This window comes from Crocuta crocuta, unplaced genomic scaffold (genome assembly GCF_008692635.1).
Source record: "Crocuta crocuta isolate KB4526 unplaced genomic scaffold, BGI_CrCroc_1.0 scaffold154, whole genome shotgun sequence".
Classification (NCBI taxonomy): Eukaryota; Metazoa; Chordata; class Mammalia; order Carnivora; family Hyaenidae; genus Crocuta; species Crocuta crocuta.
Window position 1 is genome coordinate 16848565 of NW_027530545.1, and position 26729 is coordinate 16875293.

The following is a 26729-nucleotide window of genomic DNA, read 5'->3' on the forward strand; positions in this document are numbered from 1 at the left end:
GGTCTAGAGAGTTGGGCTGGTGATTCTACAGGAACCTACAATTAGATGTATCCCCAACTCAGCTCATCATCTCTTTCCTCAAACCAGATCCACATATCTTTTCAATTCATCTCTATTTTGTTTCCACCTCTTATTTGCTTCTCTTACCTTGCCCCATGTCCATGCTACTATAGTACAAATCTGAATAGTGTTCTGTTTAAGCGGATATGGATCTCTGTGCCTCTGGGTGATGTCCACACTGCTTATTATGCTATGGATAACCCTCTACAATCCAGCTCCTCTCTCTCTCTCTCAAGAAGTCCTTTCCCTAGTCCCACTTGTGTCTATGCTTTCACCATACCATAGTTTCCAAACATATCCAGTGTGCTATACCTCCATGATATTCTGCCTCTGATTCCTCTGCCTGGAATGCCATTCCCCAATCTATCTCCATACGTAGCTCCAAATCCTTTGTTCAGACATTACCTAGTCATTCTAGGGAACCTTAACAACTCTGATCTTCCAATGTATTCTGAACATACTTCTATAATATTACCTAAACATCCTATTGTATCATTACCATTTATTAGTCTTCCTTCTCCATAATAGATTATAAGTACTTGAGAGCAATGTTCATATCCCAACACGTAAGCACAACATTGCTAATTAGATGTGGTTACATACTAGTATCTTACCAGTTGTGGCTGTACAATGTCCTGAATAAACCAGAAAATATCAAGACACTTCAGATCATAATGACTTGTGAAATTTTGTTATCCTCTCAATGTCAAGACCCAATCAAAACAAGTAAATGGAACTCTCGTGGTCATCTCATCTCATATATTTTGACATAATTTATATCATAAATATCTTTCTCCTCTATTCTTATTTGCTTTATGGATTTTGGCCTTGTCTGTTAATAATCACATTTTTTAAAATAATGACAATGTCTTCAGAATAATATTGAATAATAGCAATCATACTGGATATCCTTGACATTTTCCTAACCTGTCTCCTTTAGCAATAACTTATGCTGATGACTTATAGTAAGCTAAGGAACTTTCCATTTATAATTGTTATGCTAGCTATTGTTATTAATGGGAATGGAATTTAATCAAATACTTTTCATATATTTGAGATCATTGTTTCTCTTATTTTTAAATGTTGCAAGCTACATCTATAAATTTGTTTCTGAATGTGAAGCATCATTGCATTCTTGAAAACCTGATATGGTCATGATATACTTAAATGTTTGGTTTGGATGCTAATATTTAAAAAAATATATTTGCATCTATGGACTGAGTTGGCTGTAGTTTTCCTTTTTACTTATTTTTGGTCTTTTATTCTTTTGTTTTTATTTTCATTCTCTATTGTTTATCTTATGTTTATACATCTGTTTATTTACTAAAAGAAAAACCAATCAGTTTGGGCTGTATTTTTCTTGTCTAATTCTCTTGTTCTCATCTTTCCACACATGTCAGTCCTCACCCAAGAATGTAGGCATTATTCAGATTTCTCCATGATCTCATAATAATATGTAAAATTTATGGACATAAAATATACAGGTCAAACATAGAAGTTTTGGGTGATTATTCAATGAAAATTGAATAGTCTGCATCCTTCTCCTACTTTTTAGCACCTCACTTTATTTAGTTGCTATTTCATAGAAATATTTCCAAGTCAAATGGTAACTCTAATTTTTTCTAATGACAATATAATACTTCATGATGTACAGATATAATTATTTATTAAACAGTCTTTATTCAAGGCATTTTCCTCTTTTCTTATTCTATGAAAAATGCTACAATTAACATCATTGTTAATGCATGTTACGCATTTGTGCTTTAACCTTGAATATGGTCTCCTAAGAAATAGAGTTCGGGAAACCTGTAAATATATATTTGATTTTTTTTCAGTAAATTTTTAATGACCTATCATGCATACAAAATATTGCACAAATCATAAGTGTACACACATAGTTTAAGATGTGCAGGATTAGCAGTACTCCATTCTTGAACTTTACATAGAATCATATATATTCTGTTATTTATGACTTCTTTTGCTTAATGTGTATGTGAAATTAATCCTTGTTGCATGTAAAAATATTTAAATCATTCTCACTGTATGACATTCCATTGTATTAACTGACTACACTTTATCCAATCCTTGACTGAACATTTCAGTTGTTTCTACTTTAGGGTTATAATTAATGGTGTAGTTATGTACATTCTTCTACATATTTTTCAGTGCACATAGGTCCATTTGTACACAGAAATGGAATCAACGGGTCTTTGGATGTGCTTTTATTCCACTTTTGTGGAGACTGCTGCAGTATATTTAAGGATATAACAATTTACACTTCCTATGGTAGTATGCAATGGTATCCATTATGCTACACTCTTACCAACCCTTGATACTATTTTATTTTATTTTGGCCATTTTGAAAATGTGTAGTGATAACTCCTTGTAGCTTTTTTTAATATTGAATTTATCTTTTGAGAGAGAGACAGAGACAGAGGATGAGTAGGTGGAGGGGAAGAGAGAGACGGAGACACAGGATCCAAAGCAAGCTCCATGCTCTAAGCTGTCAGCACTGAGCCTGATAGGAGGCTTGAACTCAGGAACCGTGAGATCATGACCTGAGCCAAAGTCCGCGCTTAACCAACTAAGCCACCCAAGTGCTCCTAGCTTGTAATTTTAACTTCAGTTTTTTGATGATTAATGAAATTTAGCACTTGTTAAAAAATTTATTGGACATTTAGATACTGTTTTATAAGTTGTTCAGGTCTTTGGTTTATTTTCCTGTTATGTTGTCTTCCTTTTATTAGTTCATAATAGTTCACATGTTCTAGATGTATATATATCTTCTTTACCTTTTCACTTTCTCTAATGGTGTCTTTTGATGAATAGATATTTTAAATTTTAATGCAATTTATCAGTTTATTTCATGGCCTATGTTTTTATGTCCAACATAAGAAATCTTTGCCAACACAAAGCTTATTAAGATATTCTAACATATTTGCTTCCAGAAGTTTTATTGCTTTATCTATGACATTTAGATTTATAGTCCTTCTGGAATTGATTTTTGCATATGGTGTGAGGTACGTGTCAAGATTAAATATTTTTCTATACCAGTATGCAGTAGACTCAGCATCAGTTACTGAAAAGACGATTCTTTCAATACTATATAACAGACTCATCTTTGACAGAAATCAAAGATGTGTACAGTCTTTTTTAGATTCTCTATTTTGTTCATTTGATTTATTAGTCTGTTTTGCATCCACACCACATGGCCTTAATTGGTGTAGCTCTATAATAGGTTTTGATACCTGGCAGTAACTTTCCTCCAACTGTGTTCTTTTGAAGATTTGTCTTATTTATTCTTGGATCATCACATTCTCCTATATAGTTAAGAATCAACTTATGAATTTAAATACACATATATAATTTAGGATTTCCTTTAATTTACAGATAAATTTGGAGATAATTCACATATTTACACTTCTTAATGTTGTTATTCATAATGTTCCATCTACTTAAGCAGGCCATCTTTAAATTCTCTCAAAAATGTTTTGTAATTTTTCTCTCTTGCATGACCTTTAGTTTTGCTCCTTGATATTTGGACCTTATGCTAATGTAAATGGTATACTTTCAAGAAGATAGAAGTTTGTAATTGTATCTGTTATTGCATAGAAACCTATTTTTACATCAACCTTGTAAAATTATCTTTTTAATTTTGTTTTTAATATTTTATATATATAATGATGTCATGTGTGCATTATGACCATTTTGTTTTTCCTAAACCCTGTTTTTTTATCCTTCAATATTATAGTAGAGAGGAATTTTCACAATGTTGTACAATGTTGGGTAGAGATAGCAATAATGGACATCTTCATCTTGTTTTTTACCTCATGAGGAAAATCCAAAAGATCACTGTTAAGTAGAATGTTATAGATATATCTTTATATTTTTAATTGAGTTGGAGCTTACATATGATGAAGTGCACAAATGTTAAGTATTCAGCCTAACCAGTGTTTACGTATGTACATACTTTTGAAGCCACCACTGAGTCAACCTCCATGAATCCTAGTACATTGCAGATATCTCAGAATACTCACATGTGGTCCCCTCCCATTTTTACCAGTACTTCTTACTTAGTGACTGAACCAAATTAGTGTTATATGAGTAAGAGAGATCAGTGAAGAAATTTATAATTTATTTTCTGGAGCATAGAGCATGATGAGAAATGTGAAGGTTAAATCTGCAGGGCAAAAGATCAGCCCTTTTTACTCCTGGTAATTCACTTTTCCCTTCTGCTCTGTGGAAAATCATCTGTCCCCATGCAAAGTTCCAGCAGGTACTTTGTCATCCTGAGACGATATCAGTTCAGTCATTCTGCTGAAATTCATATTGCTCTATGACAATAGGGAGGGTAGGAGAAAAAGGAATTAACATAAAATATGTATGTTGGAGTTGTGATATCAGTTAAATTAGACTCAGAGAAGACAGTTGAGCACATTGTAATAGTAACAAAAAACAAAACTTTAAAAATTATATGCCTTTAAAAAAGTTTTTTTAAAGTTTATTCTGAGAGAGAGAGAGAGAGAGAGAGAGAGAGAATGAATAGGGAAGGGACAGAGAGAGAAGGAAAAAGAGAATCCCAATCAGGCTCCACACTGACAGTGTATAGCCTGATGCAGGGCTCTAATGAACTCGTGAGATCATGACCTGAGCTCAGATCAAGAGTCAGACACTTAAATAACTGAGCCACCCAGGAGCCCCTAAAAATTAAATACCTTTTAAAGTCATGAAAGAGCTATAGGCACAAAAAAATCTAAACAAAATAATTTTTGAAAGATGATGGCTCTTCAGAGATGAAAGACCAGAGACTTATTTCTTAATGCAGTTGCTCAGTCTACAGAGGAAAGAAAATGGGTCTAAAAGTAAGACCATTAAAGGCAGAGGAACATTAAGGGGAAAAGGGGAAATGAGCTGAGATTTTACCCCTGCAAATTGGCTGACATGACCACTAACCGATTCTCCACATAAGAAATCTGGGTGACTAAGGGATACAGAAATGCTGATGCATAGGAGCACATGTACCCCAATGTTCATAGCAGCACTCTCAACAATAGCCAAAACATGGAAAGAGCCTAAGTGTCCATCAACGGGCAAATGGATCAAGAAGATGTGGTTTATCTATACAATGGAATACTCCATGGCAATGAGAAAGAATGAAATCTAGCCATGTATAGCAACATGGATGGACCTTGAGGGTGTTATGCTGAGCGAAATAAGTCAGACAGAGAAGGACAAATACCATATGTTTGCACGTATAGGAGGATTAGGAGGAACTTGACGGAGGAACAAGGGGGAGAAGAAGGGGGAAAATGGTGGGGGAAAGGGAGAGAGGCAAACCATGAGAGATTCTTGAATGCTGAGAACAAACTGAGGACTGATGGATGTGGGGGAGGGGGGAGATGGGCATGGAGGAGGGCACTTGTGGGGATGAGCACTGGGTGTTATATGGAAACCAACTTGACAATAAACTATTTGTAAAAAACAAAAAAAAAATCTGGGTGACTGAGCGGTGAAAATTGGAGGCTGTTGGGAAAATGAAGAGAATTTAATTTCTCTTTGATTAAATTTCAAAGCCCTGCTGGAGGGTATGGCCTGAGCTCCCTGTGAAGAACTAGAATACAAATCACCTAAACTACTGATTAAAGTGAAGATATAATCACCTAGCTGCATAACAAAGGAATGAGACAAGTCCTTTCTGGAAGAATTTATTATCCACTTGAGTCTCTACTGCTATTTTGTACCTAAAGTGCAGTACGCATACACAAAATTAGAAGACCTGCAAAGTGGAAGGTCAATGTGAACACAGTAAAAAGAGTCCCAAAAAGTAGAACCACAGATGACACAAATGCAAGAATTAATAGAGTAAAAAATAAGTATTATAAACAAGTAATTCAAAGGAAAGTGTGGATGAAATGGTATAAAGATGAAGAATTTAAAGAAAAAGAATCTAAAAACTATATTTGAATGAAGAATTTGATTGGCATAAAACAAACTTGCCAGAAGAAAAACAGAATTATTAACTGCAAAGGAAATTTGAAATCACCTAAACTAAAGCACAGAAAGAAAATTAAACCTAAAATTTAGAATTGGGGGTTAGAGCTTTTTAAGAGAGTAATATTTCTGTATATGTGTACTAACAAATGGGAAATAAAATTGAAAAATAATATAGTTTATAATAGCAGCCAAAAATATAAAATACTTAATTTCAAATAACCACATATAAGAACAATTTTCATACATTGAAAATTGGTGAAATAAGTGAAAGGTATAAATAAATGTAAAGAGATACTATTGCACAAATTGAAAGTCTGAATATTAAGATGTCATTTCTCTTAAACTTGATAGACTTACATTTACCCCTTTCCAAATTCTACTGGATTTTTATCTTAAAACTTAAACTTGATTGATTATAAAAAGTATATATATTATATAAAGGTATTATAATAGATACCTAGTTATATGTTAATATATATTTTAATCATGATCAACTAAACTTCGACAAAGCAGGAAATATCTGTCTCTTCAACAAATAGTGTTGGAAAAACTGGGTGGAAACATGCTGAAGAATAAAATGGGACCACTTCCTTACACCATAGATAAAAATCAAATCAATGAAAGCTCTAAATGTGAGACAAGAAATTGTCAAAATTCTAGAAAACACAGGCAGCAACCTCTTTGACATCAGTAGGAGCAACTTCTTAATAGACACATCACCAAGGGCAAGGGAAACAAAAGCAAACATGAACTCTTGGGACTTCATCAAGATAAAAGGCTTCTGCACAATGAAGGAAACAATCCACAAAACTAAAAGACAGCCTACTAAATGAGAGAGATCTTTGTAAATGACATATCTGATAAAAGGTTAGTACCCAAAATCTATAAAGAACTTCTCAAACTCAACACCAAAAAGAAAACAAAAACCAAAAAACTAAATAATAACCCGATGAAAAAATGGGTGGTAAACATGAATTGACTTTTTTCCAAAGAAGACATCTGGATGGCTAACAGATGCATGAAAAGATACTCAACATCACCCATCATCAGAGAAATACGAATCAAAACCACAATGAGATACCACCTCACACCTGTCAGAATGACTAAAATTAACAACACAAGAAACAATAGGTGTTGAGGATGCAGAGAAAGGGGAACCCTCTTACACTGTTGGTGGGAATGCAAACTGGTGCAGCCACTCTGAAGAACAGTATGGAGGTTCATCAAAGTTAAAAATAGAACTATCCGACAATCTAACAATTGCACTATTAGGTGTTTACTCAAAAGATACAAAAATACTGATTCAAGGGGTGCCTGGGTGGCTCATTCGGTTAAGCTTCCGACTTCATCTCAGGTCATGATCTCGTGGTTCAGGGTTCAAGCCCCGTGTCGGGTTCTGTACTGACAGCTTGGAATCTGGAGCCTGCTTCAGATTCTGTGTCTCCATCTCTCTCTGTCTCCCGCCCCTCACATTCTCTCGAAAATAAACATTAAAATTTTTAAAAATACGGATCCAAACAAGTATATGCATCTCTATGTTTATAGCAGCATTATCAATAATAGCCAAACTATGGGAAGAACCTAAATGTCCCTTGACTGATGAATGGATAAAGAATTTGTAATGTGCATACAATGGAATAGTACTCAGCCATCAAAAAGAATGAAATCTTGCCATTTGCCATGATGTGGATAGAGCTAGAAAGTACTGTGAAATAAGTCAGTCAGAGAAAGACAAATACCATATGATTTCACTCCTATGTGGAATTTTAGAGACAAAACAGATAAACATATGGGGGGTGGGGAGAAGAGAGGGAAACAAACCACAAGAGACTCTTAATAATAAAGAAAAAAACTCTAGGTTGACCGAGGGAGGTGGGTGGAAAATGGGCTACATGGGTGATGAGTACTAAGGAGGGCATTTGTTGGGATAAGCGCTGGGTGTTGTATGTAAGTGATTAATGACTGAATTCTACTCCTGAATCTGATATTGCACTGTATGTTAGCTAACTAAAATTTAAATTAAAAAAAAAAAAAGCCATTACACTTGCAAAAAAAATCCAAAATGTAACTGTTGCTCCTATTAGCGACTGCATCACATGTAGACTTCTTACTTCTTTAACTACATTAATAGAAATTAAATAATAATCATTTATTACATATTACATAATTAGAATTAGAATTCTAAAACTTCTATGTGCTGCCAAAGTGAGCGCTAGAATTCTAAAACTTATAAAACGTATATAATTATAAGTGTATCTTTTATAAACAAATTTAAAGAAGAGCCAAGGCAGTCTGGACAAAAAATAAATAGAAAGCTGATGTACTATACTTCAAGATTTAGAATAAAACTACATTAATTGAGCCAATAAAATATTAGCATAGAGGTGAGCAAATAGATTAGTGGAACAACAACAAAAAGTCTGGAAATAAACTGCTAAAAATAGGGGTGCCTGAGTGGCTCAGTCAGTTAAGCATCCAACTTAGGCTCAGGTCAGGATCTCTCCATTTGTGAGTTTGAGCCCCACATCGGGCTCTGTGGTGACAGTTCAGAGCCTGGAGTGTGCTTCAAATTCTGTGTCTCCCTCTCCCTGCCCTTCCTCCTGTTCATGTTCTGTCTCTCAAAAATAAACAAACATTAAACAAAATTACAAAGAAACCCCTATATTTAATCACTTGATTTTGACAAAGACATTGTTGCAGTTCAGTAAGGCAAGGGAGGTTCATTCAATTAAAAATAAATACAAACAATTATTAGGATTCTCAAGAGAAATAGAACTAATTGGATATATATAGATAAGAGGAGATTCATTATAGGAATTGTCTTATGCGGTTACAGAATGAATCTAAGTCTCATAATATGCTTTGTAAGTCGGAGTACCAGGAAAAGCAGTGGTATTATATAGGCTGAGTGTGAAGTGGGTGGGTGCTTATTTAAATTCCAAAGTCTAAAGGCCCAAGAAAAGGAGCTACAAAGGTTTGAGGACAGGAAAAGACTGATACCTCAGCTCAAGATAAGAGAAAGAATTCACCCTTCCTTCACCCTTTTTGTTCTATCCTGACCCTCAGTGTATCGGATGATGCCCGCCCACACGGGTGAGGGGGGATGTCTTTATTCAGTCTGCTGAATCAAAATGCTAATCTCATAGAGAAATATCCTAGCAGGTACACCCGGAAATAATGTTTTAACAACTTTTTGGGCCTCCCTTAGTCCAGTCAGGTTGACACACAAAATAAATCATAACAAATATTGCTGGAGAGATTAGATAACCAAACAGGGGGAAAAAAGATGTTTACAAATTTAGTTACCATTGACCCTACTACCTTACCTCATAGACCAAAATTAATTTAAAAAAGGATCATAAGCCTAAATGTCAAAGCTAATATTTAAACTTCGAGAAGGAAACAGACAAATCTGGCGTAGGCAAATATTTCTCAGTTAGGACAAAAAAGGTGCTAAACATAAAAACAATTTGATTTGAAATTAAAATCTCCTACAACTGAAAGATTAAGGAAGGAAAAAGGAAAACCAGAGATGTGGAAAGTAGATTTAAAAAACCTATATCTAGCAAAGGATTTATATCCATAACATATAAAGAAATCCTACAAATCAGTAAAATTATAACTTTATTTTTTCAAATAACCCAGATATTTGGGCAGACATCTGACAAAATGAGACCTCCATATGGTCAATAAGCACACGAAATGGTTCTCAATACCATGACTATAATGTAAATTACATTCACAATGAAATTTTAAAATTAAAACATTAACAACGAACACCACACCTACCAAATCAGCAAATGTTAAACTCCAAGGATTTGTGAGGATGTAGAGCAACTAGAACTTTTGTATTCGGAGTCTAACGTTGTACAACCACTTTGGAAAACTGTCTGCTAGTCTCTAAAAAAATTAACCAAGCTTTGATCACATGAACATGATCTATATATGATGATGCACATCTTCCACAAAAATGCTCATTAAGATTTATAAAAGTTCATAACTAGAAAGAACCTGAATTTTAACGAATAATGGGTAAATTGAGGGCTTCTAAGACCTTCAAAACTACTAATCTCAAAGTACTATAAACAGGAAGCAAAATTTTATTAGGTGATTTGGTGAAGTCTAAGAGGAATCACTTCTACCCTGCAATGAACTAAATATTTATCTGTCCAAAATTCATACATTGAAACCTAATCCCAATTGTGATGGTATTTGGAGATGGAGACTTTGGAGGGTAATTAGGTCATGAGGGTAGAATGCCCATAAATTGGATTAAAGTCCCTGTAAAAGAGATGCCAGAGATTTCTCCAATCCATTCATCTCATGTAGAGGTCAAAGTGAAAATATAACCAGGGGATGCAAAGTACAGCATAGGGGAAGCAGTCAGTGGCATTATAATAGTGTTGTATGGCATCAGATGGGAGCTACACTTGTGGTGAGCATAGTATAATGCATAGAATTGTTGAATCACTATGTTATACACCTGAAACAGATGTAACATTGTCAGCTATATTAAAAGAAAATATTATTTCTTTCCAAGCTTATGAAGGAAATAGGCTTTAACTAGAATTTACTAGTACCTTTGTCTTGGACTTCCCAGAACTGTTAAGTTTGTACAGTTCCCAAAACTGTAAGAAACTTCTGTTGTTTATAAGCCATGCGGTATATGTTATTGTGTTGTGGCAGCCCAAACAGACTAAGATATACCCTAACACTTTGATTTTACAACCCGTTCATGGGGGACACAATCACTGGTGGACAATTTAAAGGGGCTTACTGCATCATTTAAGATGCTCCTTTTGACCTTGAAACTCTACCGAATCATCCATAAGCAATTCCACCTTCACCTAAGCTTCTTATAAGACATGAGAGCATGTGGCGAGACTTCTAATTTAGTGATCCTATCGTGACACTTCATGTGTGTGAAATGAGTTCTCATACCTTACAAATGATAATTTTGTAAGTCTATTAATAAAGGTGCTGGAAAAGTAATTGATAGTAAATCTTACCCCAGGGTATATTTCTATATTTGTGAGATCAACTCCTTCTTCCCTTTATAATGAAGGGTCCAATATAAATGGTCAACCATCTAGTGGGTTAGCTGGTTTATTTGGAACTGGTGCCATTTTGATCTCAACATTGGTGTCCGATAGTAGCAGGTTTTGCACTCAACAATAATGATAGGTAGTTTAGTTTTTGCAAGAGAATGTACAAGCTTTTGAGCTATAAATAGCCTCCACCCCTGTTATCAGGGCCTTATTATATATGAATTCATTGAGCAAACACCAGAGTGCCAGGGGAAAGAGGCTGACATCAGAGAATGGATCTTATACATTAATTATTAAGAGTGTCTGATGCTGTGGATATCCTCTGATAGGCATCTATGTAAAACATGAATATCTTTATACTCTGTGCCAAGATACTCATCAATTTACTTCACTCAGACCTCACTGTCCCCAGTTTTCCAATTTTGTTCAAGTCCCTGACTTACTAGCCAGCATACAGTATCTCCTATGAATTGATGTCAGTTTTTACCATGGGTCATCTCTATCTTATGTAAGTGAACAACCAGCTCACTGGGAAGATACCCATCACCACTGTCTTTCTTTTTTTTCCCATTTCCACCTAGTGAGAGAACACAGTGTTCAATTATTCATAATCCAGGTCTTTCCTTTTTTTTTTCTTTCACTACAACCTCTGTAGTTAGTGTAACTAGGCTGTAACTAAGATAAGGAAGAGACGGTGAAGCAGGAGGAGTAGGCACTGAAAATCTAAACCTCTTTCTTTGTGCAGTTTAGCCCATACATTCTGAACCTGCTCGTGCCAGATTGAAGACTATTTCCACTTTACAATGGTGCTGAAAATGTTCCAGTTTTCTGATGTGGTAAATTATGTAACACCAAGAGTGTAATGAGTACATAACAAGTGATTTAGATTGCATAGACACTTGGTGTCCCATAGTCATGTGTTCAGTTTCTCCTAGTGCCCAATAACAAACCAGGGTCTGCTTTTCAAATGGAGTATAATTGTTGAAGAAAGCAAAATGGGGCCGCCTGGGTGGCTCAGTCGGTTAAGTGTACAACTTCAGCTCAGGTCATGATCTCACAGTTCGTGGGTTCAAGCCCCACTTCAGGATCTGTGCTGACAGCTAGCTCAGAGCCTGGATCCTGCTTCAGATTCTGTATCTCCAGCTCTCTGACCCTCCCCTGCTCTCTCTCTCAGAAATAAAACATTAAAAAAAAAAAGAATTTGAAATTGGGTTAGTTCTTTTAAAAAAAAGAAAGAAAAATGGACATAACTGAACTCCAAAGTCCTCAGGTTCTGCACTGTGGTTCTTCTATGGGGGCTTGCTAGATTTTCCATTAAGCACCTCTCTACCAAAAATATTTCCAAAACAGTATGTCTGTCAGTCACAAGTCTAAATGATAGTACAGCTCGCATTTTGCTGCAGAGGCTTTTTGTTGCAAGGCCCCACCCAAATCAAGAGTCTTCCAATTAACCCAGTAAACACCTTGAGACAGTGTACCTTAATAAATAATAGTTACCCCCAAATCTCGATTATCACCACACTTGGATCTCTTTTTTCATTGATATGCAGGGCAAAGTATAGCAGTTTATTTTTAACTTTATAGGAGATATCCCAACGTGCTGCAGGTCAATAGATTCAGAAATTCAATATGGCAGGCCTCTGAATGTTCATAGGTATTTATTGTCCATACCTATTGGCAATAGGTATTTGTACTTACTTTGTACTTATTGGCTACATGAGGAAATGTTATGAACTAGCATAATGTTATGTGGGTTATCAGGAAAATCAAACTCCCTTTGGAATATGTTATGGACAGAGAACAGAAGGGTTAATATGACAAAATCATAATAGCACACCATTGTTCATATGTGAAGCTAACTTAGTTTCTAACTTTTCTTCTATCAATAAGGGGAAAACTTTTCAAGTCATTATCCATATGTTAGGTGCCAAGAGCTGTGTTGTTTTGCTCCAGAAAAATACCACATCCAGAAAGACAACTGTAATTGACATCACTCTCTGATTAACTTTATGCCAACGTATACTAGAAGACCTCTGGCTTTTGCACTCTTCAGAGAAGATAAAAGGGAATAAATGGCTCTCATTTCATGGATCAGAAGATATTTCTGATAGTGAGCAGAAGATCACTAAACTAGAATTACATTCAGTTGGTTACCTGAGCCATAGAACAAGGGATATTATGGTAGGTAGGGTTCTCAAAGTATGATCCCCAAACTAGAAACATTACTATCATATAGAAGATTAGATGTACATATTGGTGGGATCCATCAGAGACCTACACACAGAGACTTTGAGGAGGGGGAGCTGAAATCTGTATTTTAGCTAATCTTCAGAGAAATGGGCAAAAAGACATGAATAGACACTTTTCCAAAGAAGACCTCTAGATGGCTAACAGTCACATGAAAAATGCTCAACATCACTCATCATCAGGGAAATACAAATTAAAACCACAATGACATACCACCTCACACCTGTCAGAATGGCTAAAATTAACAACTCCAGCAACAACAGATGTTGGTGAGGACATAGAGAAAGATGAACTGTTTTGCCCTGCTGGTGGGAATGCAAACTGGTTCAGCCACTCTGGAAAACAGTATGGAGATTCCTCAAAAATTAAAATAGAACTATCCTACAATCCAGCATTTGCATTACTAGGTATTTATCCAACGGATATAGGAGTGCTGTTTCAAAGGGGCACATGCACCTCAATGTTTATAGCAGTGCTATCAACAATAGCCAAAGTATGGAAAGACCTAAGTGTCTAATGACAGATGAGTGGATAAAGAAGATGTGATACACACACACACACACACACACACACACACACACTATGGAGTATTACTCAGCCATCAAAAAGAATGAAATCTTGCCCTTTCAACAATATGGATGGAATTAGAATGTATTATGCTAAGTGAAATTAGAGAACAACAAATATCATATGACTTCATATGTAGAATTTAAGATACAAAACAGATGAACATAAGGAAAGGGAAGCAAAAATAACTTAAAAACAGGGAGGGGGACAAAACATAAGAGACTCTTAAATAGAACTGGAGGGGCTGGGAGATGGCATGGGCTAAATTGGCAAGGGGCATTAAGGAGGACACTTGCTGAGGTGAGCATTGGGTGTTATATGTAGGGGATAAATCCCTAGATTGCACTATATGCTACCATTATTGCACTATATGCTAACTACCTTGGATGTACATTAAAAAAATAAATAATAATTTAGCTAATCTTCCAGGTGACTGGTATATGGTGAAGTTTGAAAAACACTGCTTTCTAATTATACTAAGTCTTAATTCTTGAATAGGGTAAATCACAGTATGTGTACAAGCTTTCACTGGACTCATTGTGAGATAGTGGATTGGAGTCAAATGTTTATCTATCACCTGACCTTCATAAGTCCCCTCTTTGACTTGTGACACATATTAATGTTTTCAGTATCTAGGGATTTGAATCAATGAATAGCCAGTACCTAATTATGTCCCAAAGTCCAGAATTATGTCTGTGTGTTTCCATTTCTGTAGTGCAAAAAGATGATGGAAAATGGCCATGGGTATCTCTGGGGAAGGCTTGAGCTATGATTTATAGTATACTGTACTAGTTACGTTGTAGATATCCTTGCCTATCAAGGGGCTCTAGGTCCATAAATTAGCCTAAGTCTGGGTATCGTGTAAGAGGCCACAATTCTGTATGAGGCCTGGGTATTGTGTAAGAGGCCACAATTCCCTATTTAGTCATATCTTTACCACAGATCTAGAATTTTCTTTTCTATATATGCAAAGCAATGTCTTAATGAACTTTCAATGTATATCTAGGGAAATTGTGGTCAAGTAACAATTACCACAGATCCTTATGTGTTGAAATATTCTGATTGCCACTCTGTCCCTATGAATTTTTGTGAAAATTGTTCCCAATTTCCATTGCTGATTTTTAAGTACAGCAACCTGAACTTTCCCATGTAGAATCTTATTATTCTCTTTAAAAACAGGGAACCTAATTCATTTGCAGTATTACCTACCATTATCTCTATATAAATCAGCTTCTTATGGAAACTGGAGCTCTCTTTTCAATGCATTTTTATAATTTTTTCTTTCAGTTTTATTTAGATATAATTGGCATATAGCCAATAAGTTTAAAGCCGACAGCATAATGACTTAAATATATTGCAAAATAATTACTACAATAAGTTTAGTTAATATCTAGCACTCATATAGATACATTTGAAAAGAATTTTTTCCTTTTCTCTATTTCTATTTGTCAAACCTCTCATTTTGTTCATGTGTTGTTTTCCTAATTCTGTTTAGTTGTCTATATGTGTGTTCTTGTAGTTCACTAAACCTCTTTGAGAGAATTATTCTGAATTCTCCATCTGACACTTCATAGATCACCATTTCTGTAGGATCAGTTATTGGAGCCTTATTAGTTTCCTTTAGTGGCATCATATTTACCTTCTTTTACATATGTGATTCCTTACATTTGTTTCTGTGTATTTGAGTAAGCCATGTCCTGTTCCTGATTTTACAGGTTCACTTTGAGACTGACATTTCTTCTTGATAGTTTTAGCTTAGGGATATGGATATATTCAGCTGGTAACATTCTCGGGTAGGTGGAACTTGGTATCAGGTTCTATTTTTGGGTGATATTACTGCATAAGCTCTGAGGTTGGTGGAGTGGTACTACTGGCTGGCAGCAGCCAAATAAGACAACTGGCTTGGATCCCCATTGAAGCAAAGTCTGTAGGATGAGTTCCATGGTTGCTTGGATTCCTTGGTCAGAAATCCAATTCTAAATATAAAATACAAATATACAATTCTTAGATGGGCAGGACTGGGTATAATATACTCAGCAATAGGTGTGGCTATGATTTAGCTTCCCTGTCTTGCTGGGGAACTGATACAGTCCCCAAGGCTCAGACTGAGTACTGAATTCCCTAATTAGACAGGGCCATCAGTTTTGCTCTGCAGATGAGGAAAACCATGGACTTTTTTTCTCTCTCCAAGTGCCAACTGTAAGCAAAGCTGTAGGATGGCCTGGGCAGCTCTATTTAGCTGACTGAAAGCTGTATTCACCTCTGGGCAGGACTATGAATTAGTTTCCCTGCTCAGACAGGATCCCCATACATCCCACAAGGCTGGCAAATGTTTAATGATCAGATTAGGCAGAACTATGCACTGGGTTCCTTGACCTAATGGGCCATTAACCTAACACTGCAGATAAGTAGAGTTGCCATCCAGGTTCTCTGCTCACTGTAAACAGAATTCAGAATGGGCCACATAGATTCTTGGGGGCTCCTAGTTAGATTTCCTGGTCTAGAGGCTGTATTCAGCATTGTACAGGGCTAGAAGTTAGCATCTCTTTCAGGTTGGGACTGTAGAAGCGGCCCCAGGGCTGGAAAGGCTTTTGGGGAATCAAATCAGACATTATTTCATGCTAAACTCCCTGAACAGATGGGGCCACTGTCTCAGTTCTGCAGATGGAGAGCCACTGGTCAGCCTCTCCACTCAAGTGCCACTATAATCTGGGCTGCAGAGTCAGCTTCCAAGATTCTCCAGAGCTCTCTATAGGTACCTTGGTTGGCAGGGTTAGAGGCTATATTCAAATGTGGGCAGGACTGCAGATTAATTTCCCTGGGGCATAGGAAGGGTGGGGCATCGAACAGGCCCCAAGTCTGGCAAGACTTTTATTTGGGGGGCTAATCAGACATACTTATGCATCAAACTGGCCAAAAAGCATTCTTGGCTTGACTCTCTAGACTGGATTCACTGCTTGAGTACTGCTGGCTTCAGCAATTTCTGGCTTCCTGGTCAGAAAGGGTGGAAAGCTATCTTCAGCAGTGGGCAGGAGAATGAGTTTACTCCCTTTCCCTTGGCAAAGTGGCAGATCAAGCTCTAAGTCTGGCAACACTCTGTTTGCAGTCTTGACATAAGCCAAACTGTGTCCCAAGTCCCCTAGGCAATGGGGAGTCACTGGCTTTGCTGCGTTGATGATCGTTATGCCTGCTAGGCTTTCTGCTCCAGTGTTGCTGGGCTAAGCAGCTTACCAAGTGTCCCAACCAAGCTTTCTGGCCAGATGGGGCTCAGAGCTACACTCAACATTGACCAGGGTCACTTTGCTTTCCTGCCCTAGTGAAGGAACCAACCAGGTTCCAGGGCCAGCAGAGCTCTTTTTTAATGTCCCAATCAGCCAGACTTATACCCTATCAAGTACTCTTGTCACGTTTGACTAACATCTTGACTCTGCAGTTGAACAGAGCCTCTGGTTGGGACTATTACTTGGGTACTGCAAGGAGGATCTTAGTATGCCAACTTTCAAGTATTGGTTACTATAAGTCCCTCTCCCTTTCTCCATCACAGTTCAATTCTGAGAAGTCAAATCCTGCAGATTACTCCGTGATCTCCATGAGGAGAGACCAGAGTGGGACTCCTAATAAGCAACCCACGATGCTGGGGTAAGTAGATGTCCACCCTGGGCTATTTTTTTTTTCCACTGGAGAAACTATGGGCTCAGAGGAGCCCTCTTAGTTTGGTGCTGTGCCATCCTGGATGAGAGGTGATGTAGTTACTGTGTAGCCTCTCCTCCTACCTTTGTAATGAATGCATTCTTTCTCTGTGGTATAGGGAGGGGAGGTTGCTTCAGCTTCATTGCTGTGTTTCTAGAAATTTCACAGAGTGTTCATAAAGAGTTGTTCTTATGAGGGGTAATGAATTCAAAATGACCTATGTTCCCATCTTGGTGAAACTACTTTCTCAATTTACCAGTGCATTTCTTAATGCCTCGAGAAAGATGGTAAAGCTCTGAGAGTTCTAAGAAAGCAAAGTTAATGTGTGATGGAGCAGGTTCAAAATAGTTTCATTCAAATAGTTTGGGGCTTTTGTCCTCTTCTTCTAGAGCATGTTTAATCCATCATTGACTCTAGGCTTAAATTAGCCAACCTAGATGTCTATTAATATGACTCCTTAGATGTTCAATGTAACACATTAAACCATAAATTCGAGGCGATCATCCATGGCAATACACTCAGGTTCATCAAGCCTCCTGTCTTCCATTTTGGGTCTATCACTAGGATATATTCATATGATGGACACCTGGGTTACTCAGTTGGTTAAGCATCCAATTCTTGATTTCAGCTCAGGTCATGATCTCAAAGTTCATGATACTGAGCCTGGCATTGGGCTCTGCTCTGACAGTATGGAGCCTGCTTGAGATCCTCTCTGCCCCTCTTCCACTTGTGCACACATATGCATGTGCACTCATGCCCTCTCTCTCTCAAAGGTAAATATTTTTTTAAAAAATCTACTCACATAAATGCTCCCCAGATTTGTTTGACTAAACAAATTTGGTGAATATTTTCATTTTTTCTCACCAAGCTATACTTCACAATGGGATCTAATTCTCATGAGTCTATAGGAAATAAGTAGTGATGATAATGGATACCCAGCAGAGTTGACATCTCCTGTGGTAGAACTTTCAGATTTTATGCATGGAGAAAGTCCTCTTAAGTAGGGAGTTGGAGCTGCTTTGTTGGCAAAAGAATTACAGGATAATTTGGTGGTTTATAGTTCACAGGATTATTTGTCTGCTCAAATGCCCTGTCTCATATCTCAGAGCCACATTTCTTCCAAATCAGTGGCTATATTTATTGTAAAATATTTGCAGTGCTTTACAACCAAGACGTGAGCTTCTGTCTCAGCCATAACTATCCTGAGAAACCAGCTGGCATACCAGTTTAATTTTTCACCCATCCATATTATGAGTTGGCATTCAAGACCTTTAATTTTTCATTTTCCTTCTATGTGTTTTCCATTATTATGATCACTTTTGCCATCATAACAATAAAGGGCAATTCTCCAATGTTTTGCTCTCTGTTTGTATTCCATAATGTTTTACCACCAGTGTTAATCTGAGTAATTGTGAATCTATTACATATTGATTACTAGAGTAAGAAAGTAATTTGTGTTCTCCTTAAACAAATGAGCAGCACTAAAATCCTATTTCTTAGGGTCACCTTGGTACAAATTAACACTCAATTGAAGCAAGAAAGCAATGGCTTCAAAAGTTGATTGATTTGAGTCTAATAAAAGTATTTTATTTTTTAAATTATTTTTTAAGTGTTTATTTTTCAGAGAGAGAGAGAGAGAGAGAGAAAGTGAGAGCATGCACAAGCAGGGAAGGGGCAGAGAGAGGGAGACACACAATCCAAAGTAGGCTCCAGGCTCGGAGCTGTCAGCACAGAGCCTGATGCAGGGCTTAAACCCAGAAACTGCAAGATCATGACCTAAGCCAAAGTCAGATGCTTAACCAACTGAGCCACCCAGGCATCCCTAATAAAAAGTGTTTTTTAAATAATTGAGCAGGATTAAGGAAAGCCAATAGTCATAAGCAAGTATCACTTCTATGTTTAAAGGAACAAAAGGAAGGAGATGGAGAGATAGGGTACTGGAACCCAGAGGGAAAATCTCTTGTATGAGAGAGTCACTCAACAGAAGCTGTGGCCTTGATTAGAGAAATGTAATTAATCCATGGCAATCCATCAGGGAGGTGATTGGCTAAAGGAATAGTCTCTATTTGTTCTTTGATCTCCTGCCAGTATCTCTCTTTGACTGATTGTCTCCCAGAGTTCAGAGTTCAAGGAAGCCCATTGATGTAATTCACAAATTCAGTTATCCAGAGTTGGTGAAAGAATTGAGAGTGAGTTTGGAGAGAAAAATGGAAAACATCTAAGACATATTCCCATTTATTTAAATTTACATTATTGCCTCTAAATAAACAAATATCCAGCAGAAAGATTTGACACGCCCCTTGTTTACCCTGTCTTTCAGATCACTGACCTATCTTCTGCCTCCTCTAATCTGCTATTGATTTTCTCTAGTGTATTTTTTAAATTTTTAATTATTGAAGTCCTTATCTCTGACTAGTTTGTATATTTTTTCTATCTCTTTGGTGAAGGTATCACTGAGATTCTCCACTCTTCAGTACAGTAAGTATGACTAGGACTTTGAAATCTTTATTAGGAATATTGCTTATTTCTATTTATTTAGCTCTTTTGTACTAATTTTGTCCTGTTCTTTCATTTGGGACATATTCCTTTATTTCCTTATTTTTTTCTAACTCTGTGTTTGTTTCTGTATATTAAGAAATACAACTGTGCATTAGCTGGAGTGCAGTAGCCCCAGTTTACCAGAACCAGGCACTTCAGGGGTGTCTCCTATGTGGCTTGCAGGTGCTTTACTGTTGTGGTTGAGCTGCATTTGCCCAGTGAGTTGTGATTGCTTACTTTGCCTGTTGTGGGCACAACAGGTAGGGTTTTGTCCTTGTGCTGTTACAGAGCCAGTGTTGAGACAGGGCAGGCTTGTAGTTGGGTGGTGTTAGCAGGAAGACCAGATGCCTGCCCTCAGCCCATCTACCAGGGTTGCTGTAGCACCAGCCAGCAGTACCTTCTCCCTGTTTTTTCCCTTGAGAGGAGATGGGTGGGTGAGTGGAGCTGGCAGCTGGACCACACGCCTGCTTCCAGTCCAGGACTGATTAGTAGGGGACGTTCTGCTAGCTATGAGCTTAGACTGCTGGGATTGCAGGTGCACTGGTGTATGTGTAGTTATCTATCTCTCTCCCTAAGGCAGGAGTCACTTTGGAGTGTCATCAGCCTCTCCTGGGGTTGATTGCAAGATGCGTTGGGCAGGAGCTGCTTTAGAGTGATGCCTGCTGAGGGGACAGGTTGGATGGGACAGATTCTCATGGGTGGGGCACATAGTGCCAACAAGATAGGTGGAGAGTGTTCATACTGATTCCCTCAAGTGTCCTGCTATCTGGGATATGGGGGTGGGGAGAGAGAAGTCGTGCTCACTAGCACTTCCATTCTTGGAGAAGTCTCCTAATAATCCCTGCCCCTCCAGAACATGTTTTAAACTTAGTAAATAAATCTGCTTCTATCCCAGGCACTTTTCAAACTGGTGCTTTGATGCTATATCTCAGCCAGGTTATTTATTATTCTGTGTCTATAAAGACAGAGACTCAGTTTCCTATTTCCTTCAGGCTCTCTCTAAGCTAAGTCTGTTGACTTTTCAAGTACTGAGAATAAGCCTGCCAATTGTAAAACCTTAGGAAGTAGAGCCCTACTGGTTTCTAAAGCCAAATGTTATGGGGTTTATCTTCTCAATGCAGGTCCCCATGCCTAGGGTGCCTGGGGTGGGGTCTGATCCTCTCACTTTTCCATGTTTTTGGTGTCCCTCCTGTTTGTGGTCAGTCTACTTGGAGGGCTTGGTTCCCAGCCACGACTGGGCCTCGTACTGTTTTTGATGTGGCCTCTTCTCTAGATTTAACTGTGTCTATTTTGCCAATTTTCAGGTCATTTTCAAGTTAGTTGCACTGATGTGGCTATGAAACAAGGTGACAGCCTCATGTTTCACCATCTTCCCAGAACTCCTCATGACTTATTTATTTTATAATTGGAAGTTGGTACTTATTGAACCCCTTTATCCATGTTCCTACCACCCGACCCTTGCTTCTGGTAGCTGCCCATCTGTCCTATGTTTTTATGAGGTTTCTAATTTAATATTTTACATATAACTGAGATCATAAGGTTGTTTTTTCCTGTGACTTATTTCACTTAGCATAATGTCCTTTAGGTCCATTCATGTTGTTGCAAGTAGCAAGATTCCATTCTTTTTATGGCTGAACAACACTCCATTGTATACATCTACCACAATTTCTTTTTCTGTCAATTGGCAGAATCAGGTGAAAATAATGCTGCAATAAACTTGGAGAGGTACATCTATCTCTTAGTGTTTTTGCTTTCTTTCAATAAATGCCCAGAAGTGGAATTTCTAGCTTCTATGGTAGTTATATTTTTAATTTTTTGAGAAATCTCCATACGGTTTTTCATAGCAGTTACACAAATTTACTTTCTCACCAACAGTGCACAATGATTTCCTTCCCTTCTTATCCTCACCAACAGTTATTTATTATCTTTTTTATAATAGCTATTCAACAGGTCTGAGGTGACGTCTCACTGTGATATTGGTTTGAATTTCCCTGATGATTATTTACTTTGAGCATCTTTTCATGTATGGTTGGCCATCGGTATGTCTTCTTAAAAAATTTCTACTCAGAAGTTACACTCATTTTTTCAGTGGGATTGCTTTGTTTTTGGTTTCTGTTTTGCTATTGAGTTGTATGAGTTCTTTTACGTCTCGGATATTAGCCCCATAAGATATATGATTTGAAAATATTTCTCCCATTCAGTAGGTTACCTTTTCATTTAGTTGATTGTTTCCTTTGCTGTGCAGGAGGTTTTTAGTGTGATATAATCCCACTTCTTCATTTTTACGTTCAGTGTCAAACCTAAAAAATCTGTTGTAATACCAGTGTCAAGGAGCTGTCTGCCTATGCTTTCTTTTAGGAGTTTGATCATCTCAGAACTTACATTCAAACACCTTAATTCATTTGAGTTAATTTTTGTATATGGTATAATGTAGTGACCCAGTTTCATCCTTTAGCATGTGGCTTTTCAGTTTATAAAAACCATTTATTTACAAAACTGTCCTTTCCCCATTGTTTATTCTTGGCTCCTTTGTCAAATATTGATTGACCATATATGTATGGGCTTATTTCTGGGTTTTGTATTCTGTTACATTGATCCATTTGTCTGCTTTATTCAATTCCATACTTATTGACCACTGCAACTTTGTAATATAGTTCAAAATCAGAGTGTGATGCTTCCACCTTTGTTTTCCTTTCTCAAGATGATGTTGGCTACTTGGGGTCTTTTCTCGGTTCCAAAAATTGTAGAATTGTTTGTTCTATTTTGTGAGAATTGTTATTGGAATTTTGTTAGGGATTGCATTAAACCTTATATTGCCCTAGGTAGCATGGATATTTTAAGAATATTCTTCTACTCTATGAGCACAGATTATATTTCCATTTATTTGTGTCTAATTTTTTATCTGGTTTTAAAGTTTTCAGTATATAGGTCTTTTGCTTCCTTGATTTAATTTGTCTCTAGTATTTTATTTTTCTTGATACAATTATATGCTTAAAATCTATTTTGCCTGAAATCAATATAGAGAACACCAGCTGTTTGTTTCAATTTGCATGGGATATATTTTTTCATCCCTTTACTTTTAGTTTGTGTCTCCTTATATCTTAAGTGTATCTTCGTATAAGTAGCATATAGATTAGTCCTGTTTTTCTATCCATTCATCTACTCTTTATCTTTTAAATTGGAGAATTTAATCCATTTAAATTGAAAGTAATTATTGATAGGTATGTACTTATTGCCATTTTGTTCATTGTTTACTTGGTGATTTGTAATTCCTCTTTGTTCCCTTCTTGTCTCTTCTTTGTGGTTTGATGACTCTCTTTAATGTTGTATTTAGAGACCTTTCTCTGTCTCTTTTGCATATTGGTTTTTGCTTTAAGTTACCCTGAGAATTACATATAACAACTTATATTGATAATGTCTATTTTGAGTTGATAATTACATAAGTTTGAACACATCCTAAAGCTGTACTTTTTTACTATCTCTACATATTTTTTGAGGTCACATTTTATATCTTTTTATCTTACGTATCCCTCATGTTATTATTGTAGTTGAAATTATTTTTACTTCTTTGTCTTTTAATGCTCTTACTAAGCTTTTTAAATGATTAATGCTATACTTTTATTATATATTTGCCTTTATCAGTGAGACTTATATATTTGTAAGTTTTGTTGTTACTCATTAGCACACATTCTTTCTCGCTTAAAGAGATTCCTTTAAAATTCCATGTAAGACTAGTTAAATGTTGATAAAAATCCTTTAGTTTTCATTTACCTATAAAATTCTTTATGTTTCTTTGAATTCTGAATGATAATCTTGCTGGATAGTGTACTCTGGTTACAATTTTTTTTTCCTTTGTGCACTTTGTATATGCCTTCCTGCTCCCTTCTGGTCTGTAAAATTTCTGTGGGAAAATCTGCCAAGTTTTACAGGGGTTACCTTGTATGTAACCAGCTATTTCTCTATTGCTGCTTCTTTTTATTTCTTTATTTTTTTTAAGATTCTCTTAAGCTTTTGGCATTTTAATTATAGTGTGTTTTGGTAAGACTTCTTTGGAGATCTCTTCTTGGAACTCTCTGAGATTTCTGGATCTAGATGTCTGTTTCCTTCTTCAGATGAGTGAAGTTTTCAGCCTTTATTTCTTCATATAAATTTTCTGCCCTTTCTCCTTCTCAGTTCCCTATTATGTGAGTGTTATACAGGTCCTTTAAGCTGTCATTACTTTGTTTTCTCCCCTGCTATGATTGGGAGACTTCCACTGCCTTCATTTTTTTAAATGTTTCATCTAGTCTACTGCCAAATCATTCTATTATTATGCTTTTTAGTTTATTTATTTTATTCTTCAACTCTGTAACTTCTGTTTGGTACCATATAAGATATTTTGTCTCTTTGTTGAAGTTCTCATTGTGTTTATTTTTCTCCCAAGTTCAGTAAGCATCTTTTAACCATGACTTTGAATTCTATATCAAGTAAATTATTATATTTATTTCATTAAGTTTTTTTAATGAGGTTTTATATTGTTTTTTTCATTTGGAACATATTCCTCTGTTTCTTCATTTTGCCTGACTCTGTTTGGTTTCTATGAGTGGTCATATATTGAAAATAAAACTTGTTTGACCATGACCTAGCTCTTGTTTGTTCTTAAACCATTGTGTTTGTCCAAACAGTCTGGTTTTTGAAAATTCCAATATGATTATCATACAGTATGATATTAGTTTCAGTTATAAAATATAATGATTCAGATATTCTATGTATTATACAATGCTCACCACAATAAGCATACTCTTAATCCCTTTCACCTATTTCACCCATGCCCCTAACCACCACACCTCTGGTCACCACCAGCTCTCTGTATTTGAGTCTATCTCTTTTTTTCTTTGTTTTGTTTCTTTAAATTCATATATGGCGAAATTACATGCTATTTGTCTTTCCCTGACTTATTTCACATTGCATTATAACCTCTAGATCTATCTGTGTTGTTGCAGATATTCTTTTTTATGTTTGAGTTATATTTCATCACACATGCGTGTATACACACACATACATATATATGTATATGTGTACATATGTATACGTATGGTCTTACCTGTTCACCTATCTTTGGGCAGTTAGGTTTCTTGCATAATTTGGCTATTGTAAATAATGGTACTATAATCATAGGAATGCATAAGTATTTTTAAATTAGTGTTTTTGTATTTTTTGGGTAAATACTCAATGGTGGAGTTACTTGATAATATGGTGATTTTATTAATTTTTTGAAGAACATCAATACTATTTTCTATAGTGGCTGCACAAGTTTGCATTCCTACCAACAGTGCATGAGGGTTCCTTTTCCTTTACATTCTTGCCAACAATTGTTATTTTCTTGGGTTTTTAATTTTAACCATTCTGACAGGTATGAGTTAATATCTCAATGTGGTGTTGATTTGAATTTCCCTGATGATTAGTGATTTTGAGCATCTTTGCATGTATCTGTTAGCCCTCTGTGTATCTGTTCATGTTTTCTGCTGATTTTTTAATTGGATTATTGGGGGGGGGGGTTGGAGAANATACTGAGTTGCAGAAGTTTTTTTTATGTATTTTCCATACTGACTCCTTATCAGATTTATTATTTGCAAATATGTTCTCCCATTCAGTAGGTTACCTTTTTGTTTTGTTCAGTTTCCTTTGCTGTAGAGAAGCTTTTTATTTTGATGTAGTCCCAATAGTTTATTTTGCATTTGTTACCCTTGATTAGGAGACATGTCTAGAAAAATGTTTCTGTGGCCAATGTCAGAGAAATTATTGCCTACACTCTCTTCAAGAATTTTTATGGTTTTGGGTTTCACATTTGGGTTCATAAACCATTTTGAGGTTATTTTTGTGTAGGGTATGAAAAAGTGGTCTAGTTTCATTCTTTGCATGTAACTGTTGAGTTTTCCCGGCACCGTTTGTTGATGAGACTCTCTTTCCCACTGGATTTTCTTTCCTGCTTAGTTGAAATTAATTAATTAGTTGTGAATTTACTTTTGAGTTCTCTATTCCGCCCCACTGATCTGTGTGTCTATTTTTGTGAGAGTACCATACTATTTTAACTATTACAACTTTGTAGTTCATCTTTGAAACCTGGGATTATGATCCCTCTAGTTTTAACCATCTTTTTCAAGATTGCTTTGGTTATTCAGGGTCTTTTTTAATTCCATACAAATCTTAGGATTATTTTTTCTAGTTTTATGAAAGATGTTATTTGTATTCTGATAGAGATTTCATTACATTACTAGATTTCTTTGAGCAGTATAGACATTTTAACAATATTCTCCCAATTCATGAGTATAGAATATCTTTCCATTTGTTTGTGATATCTTCCATTTCTTTCATCAATATTTTACATTTTTCAGAGTATATATCTTTCATCTCTTTGGTTAAGTTTATTCATAGGTATTTTATTCTTTTTGACACAATTGTAAATAGAATTATTAATTTCACTTTCTGCTACTTCATTATTAAAGTATATAGAAAAGCAACAAATTTATGTGTATTGATTTTGTGTCCTATGACCTTACTGAATTCATTATAAGTTCTAGAAGGCTTTTGGTGAGTTCTTAAGGT

General features: G+C 36.2%; 1 protein-coding gene across 7 annotated transcripts in view; it reads left to right on the top strand.

The window, feature by feature from the left end:
- The window catches only part of LOC144234466 (uncharacterized), a 271734-nt gene that overhangs the window by 180596 nt on the left and 64409 nt on the right, over positions 1 to 26729 (top strand). For all 7 annotated transcript variants that reach the window (XR_013335966.1, XR_013335968.1, XR_013335964.1 and 4 more), the window contains exons 7-8: positions 17461 to 17555; positions 20054 to 20084. Coding sequence is in view for 2 of the 7 variants with exons in the window: in XM_077767817.1 (XP_077623943.1) it covers positions 17461 to 17555; positions 20054 to 20063 (105 nt within the window). In the remaining 5 variants the exon portion in view is untranslated. The remainder of the gene's footprint in view (positions 1 to 17460; positions 17556 to 20053; positions 20085 to 26729) is intronic.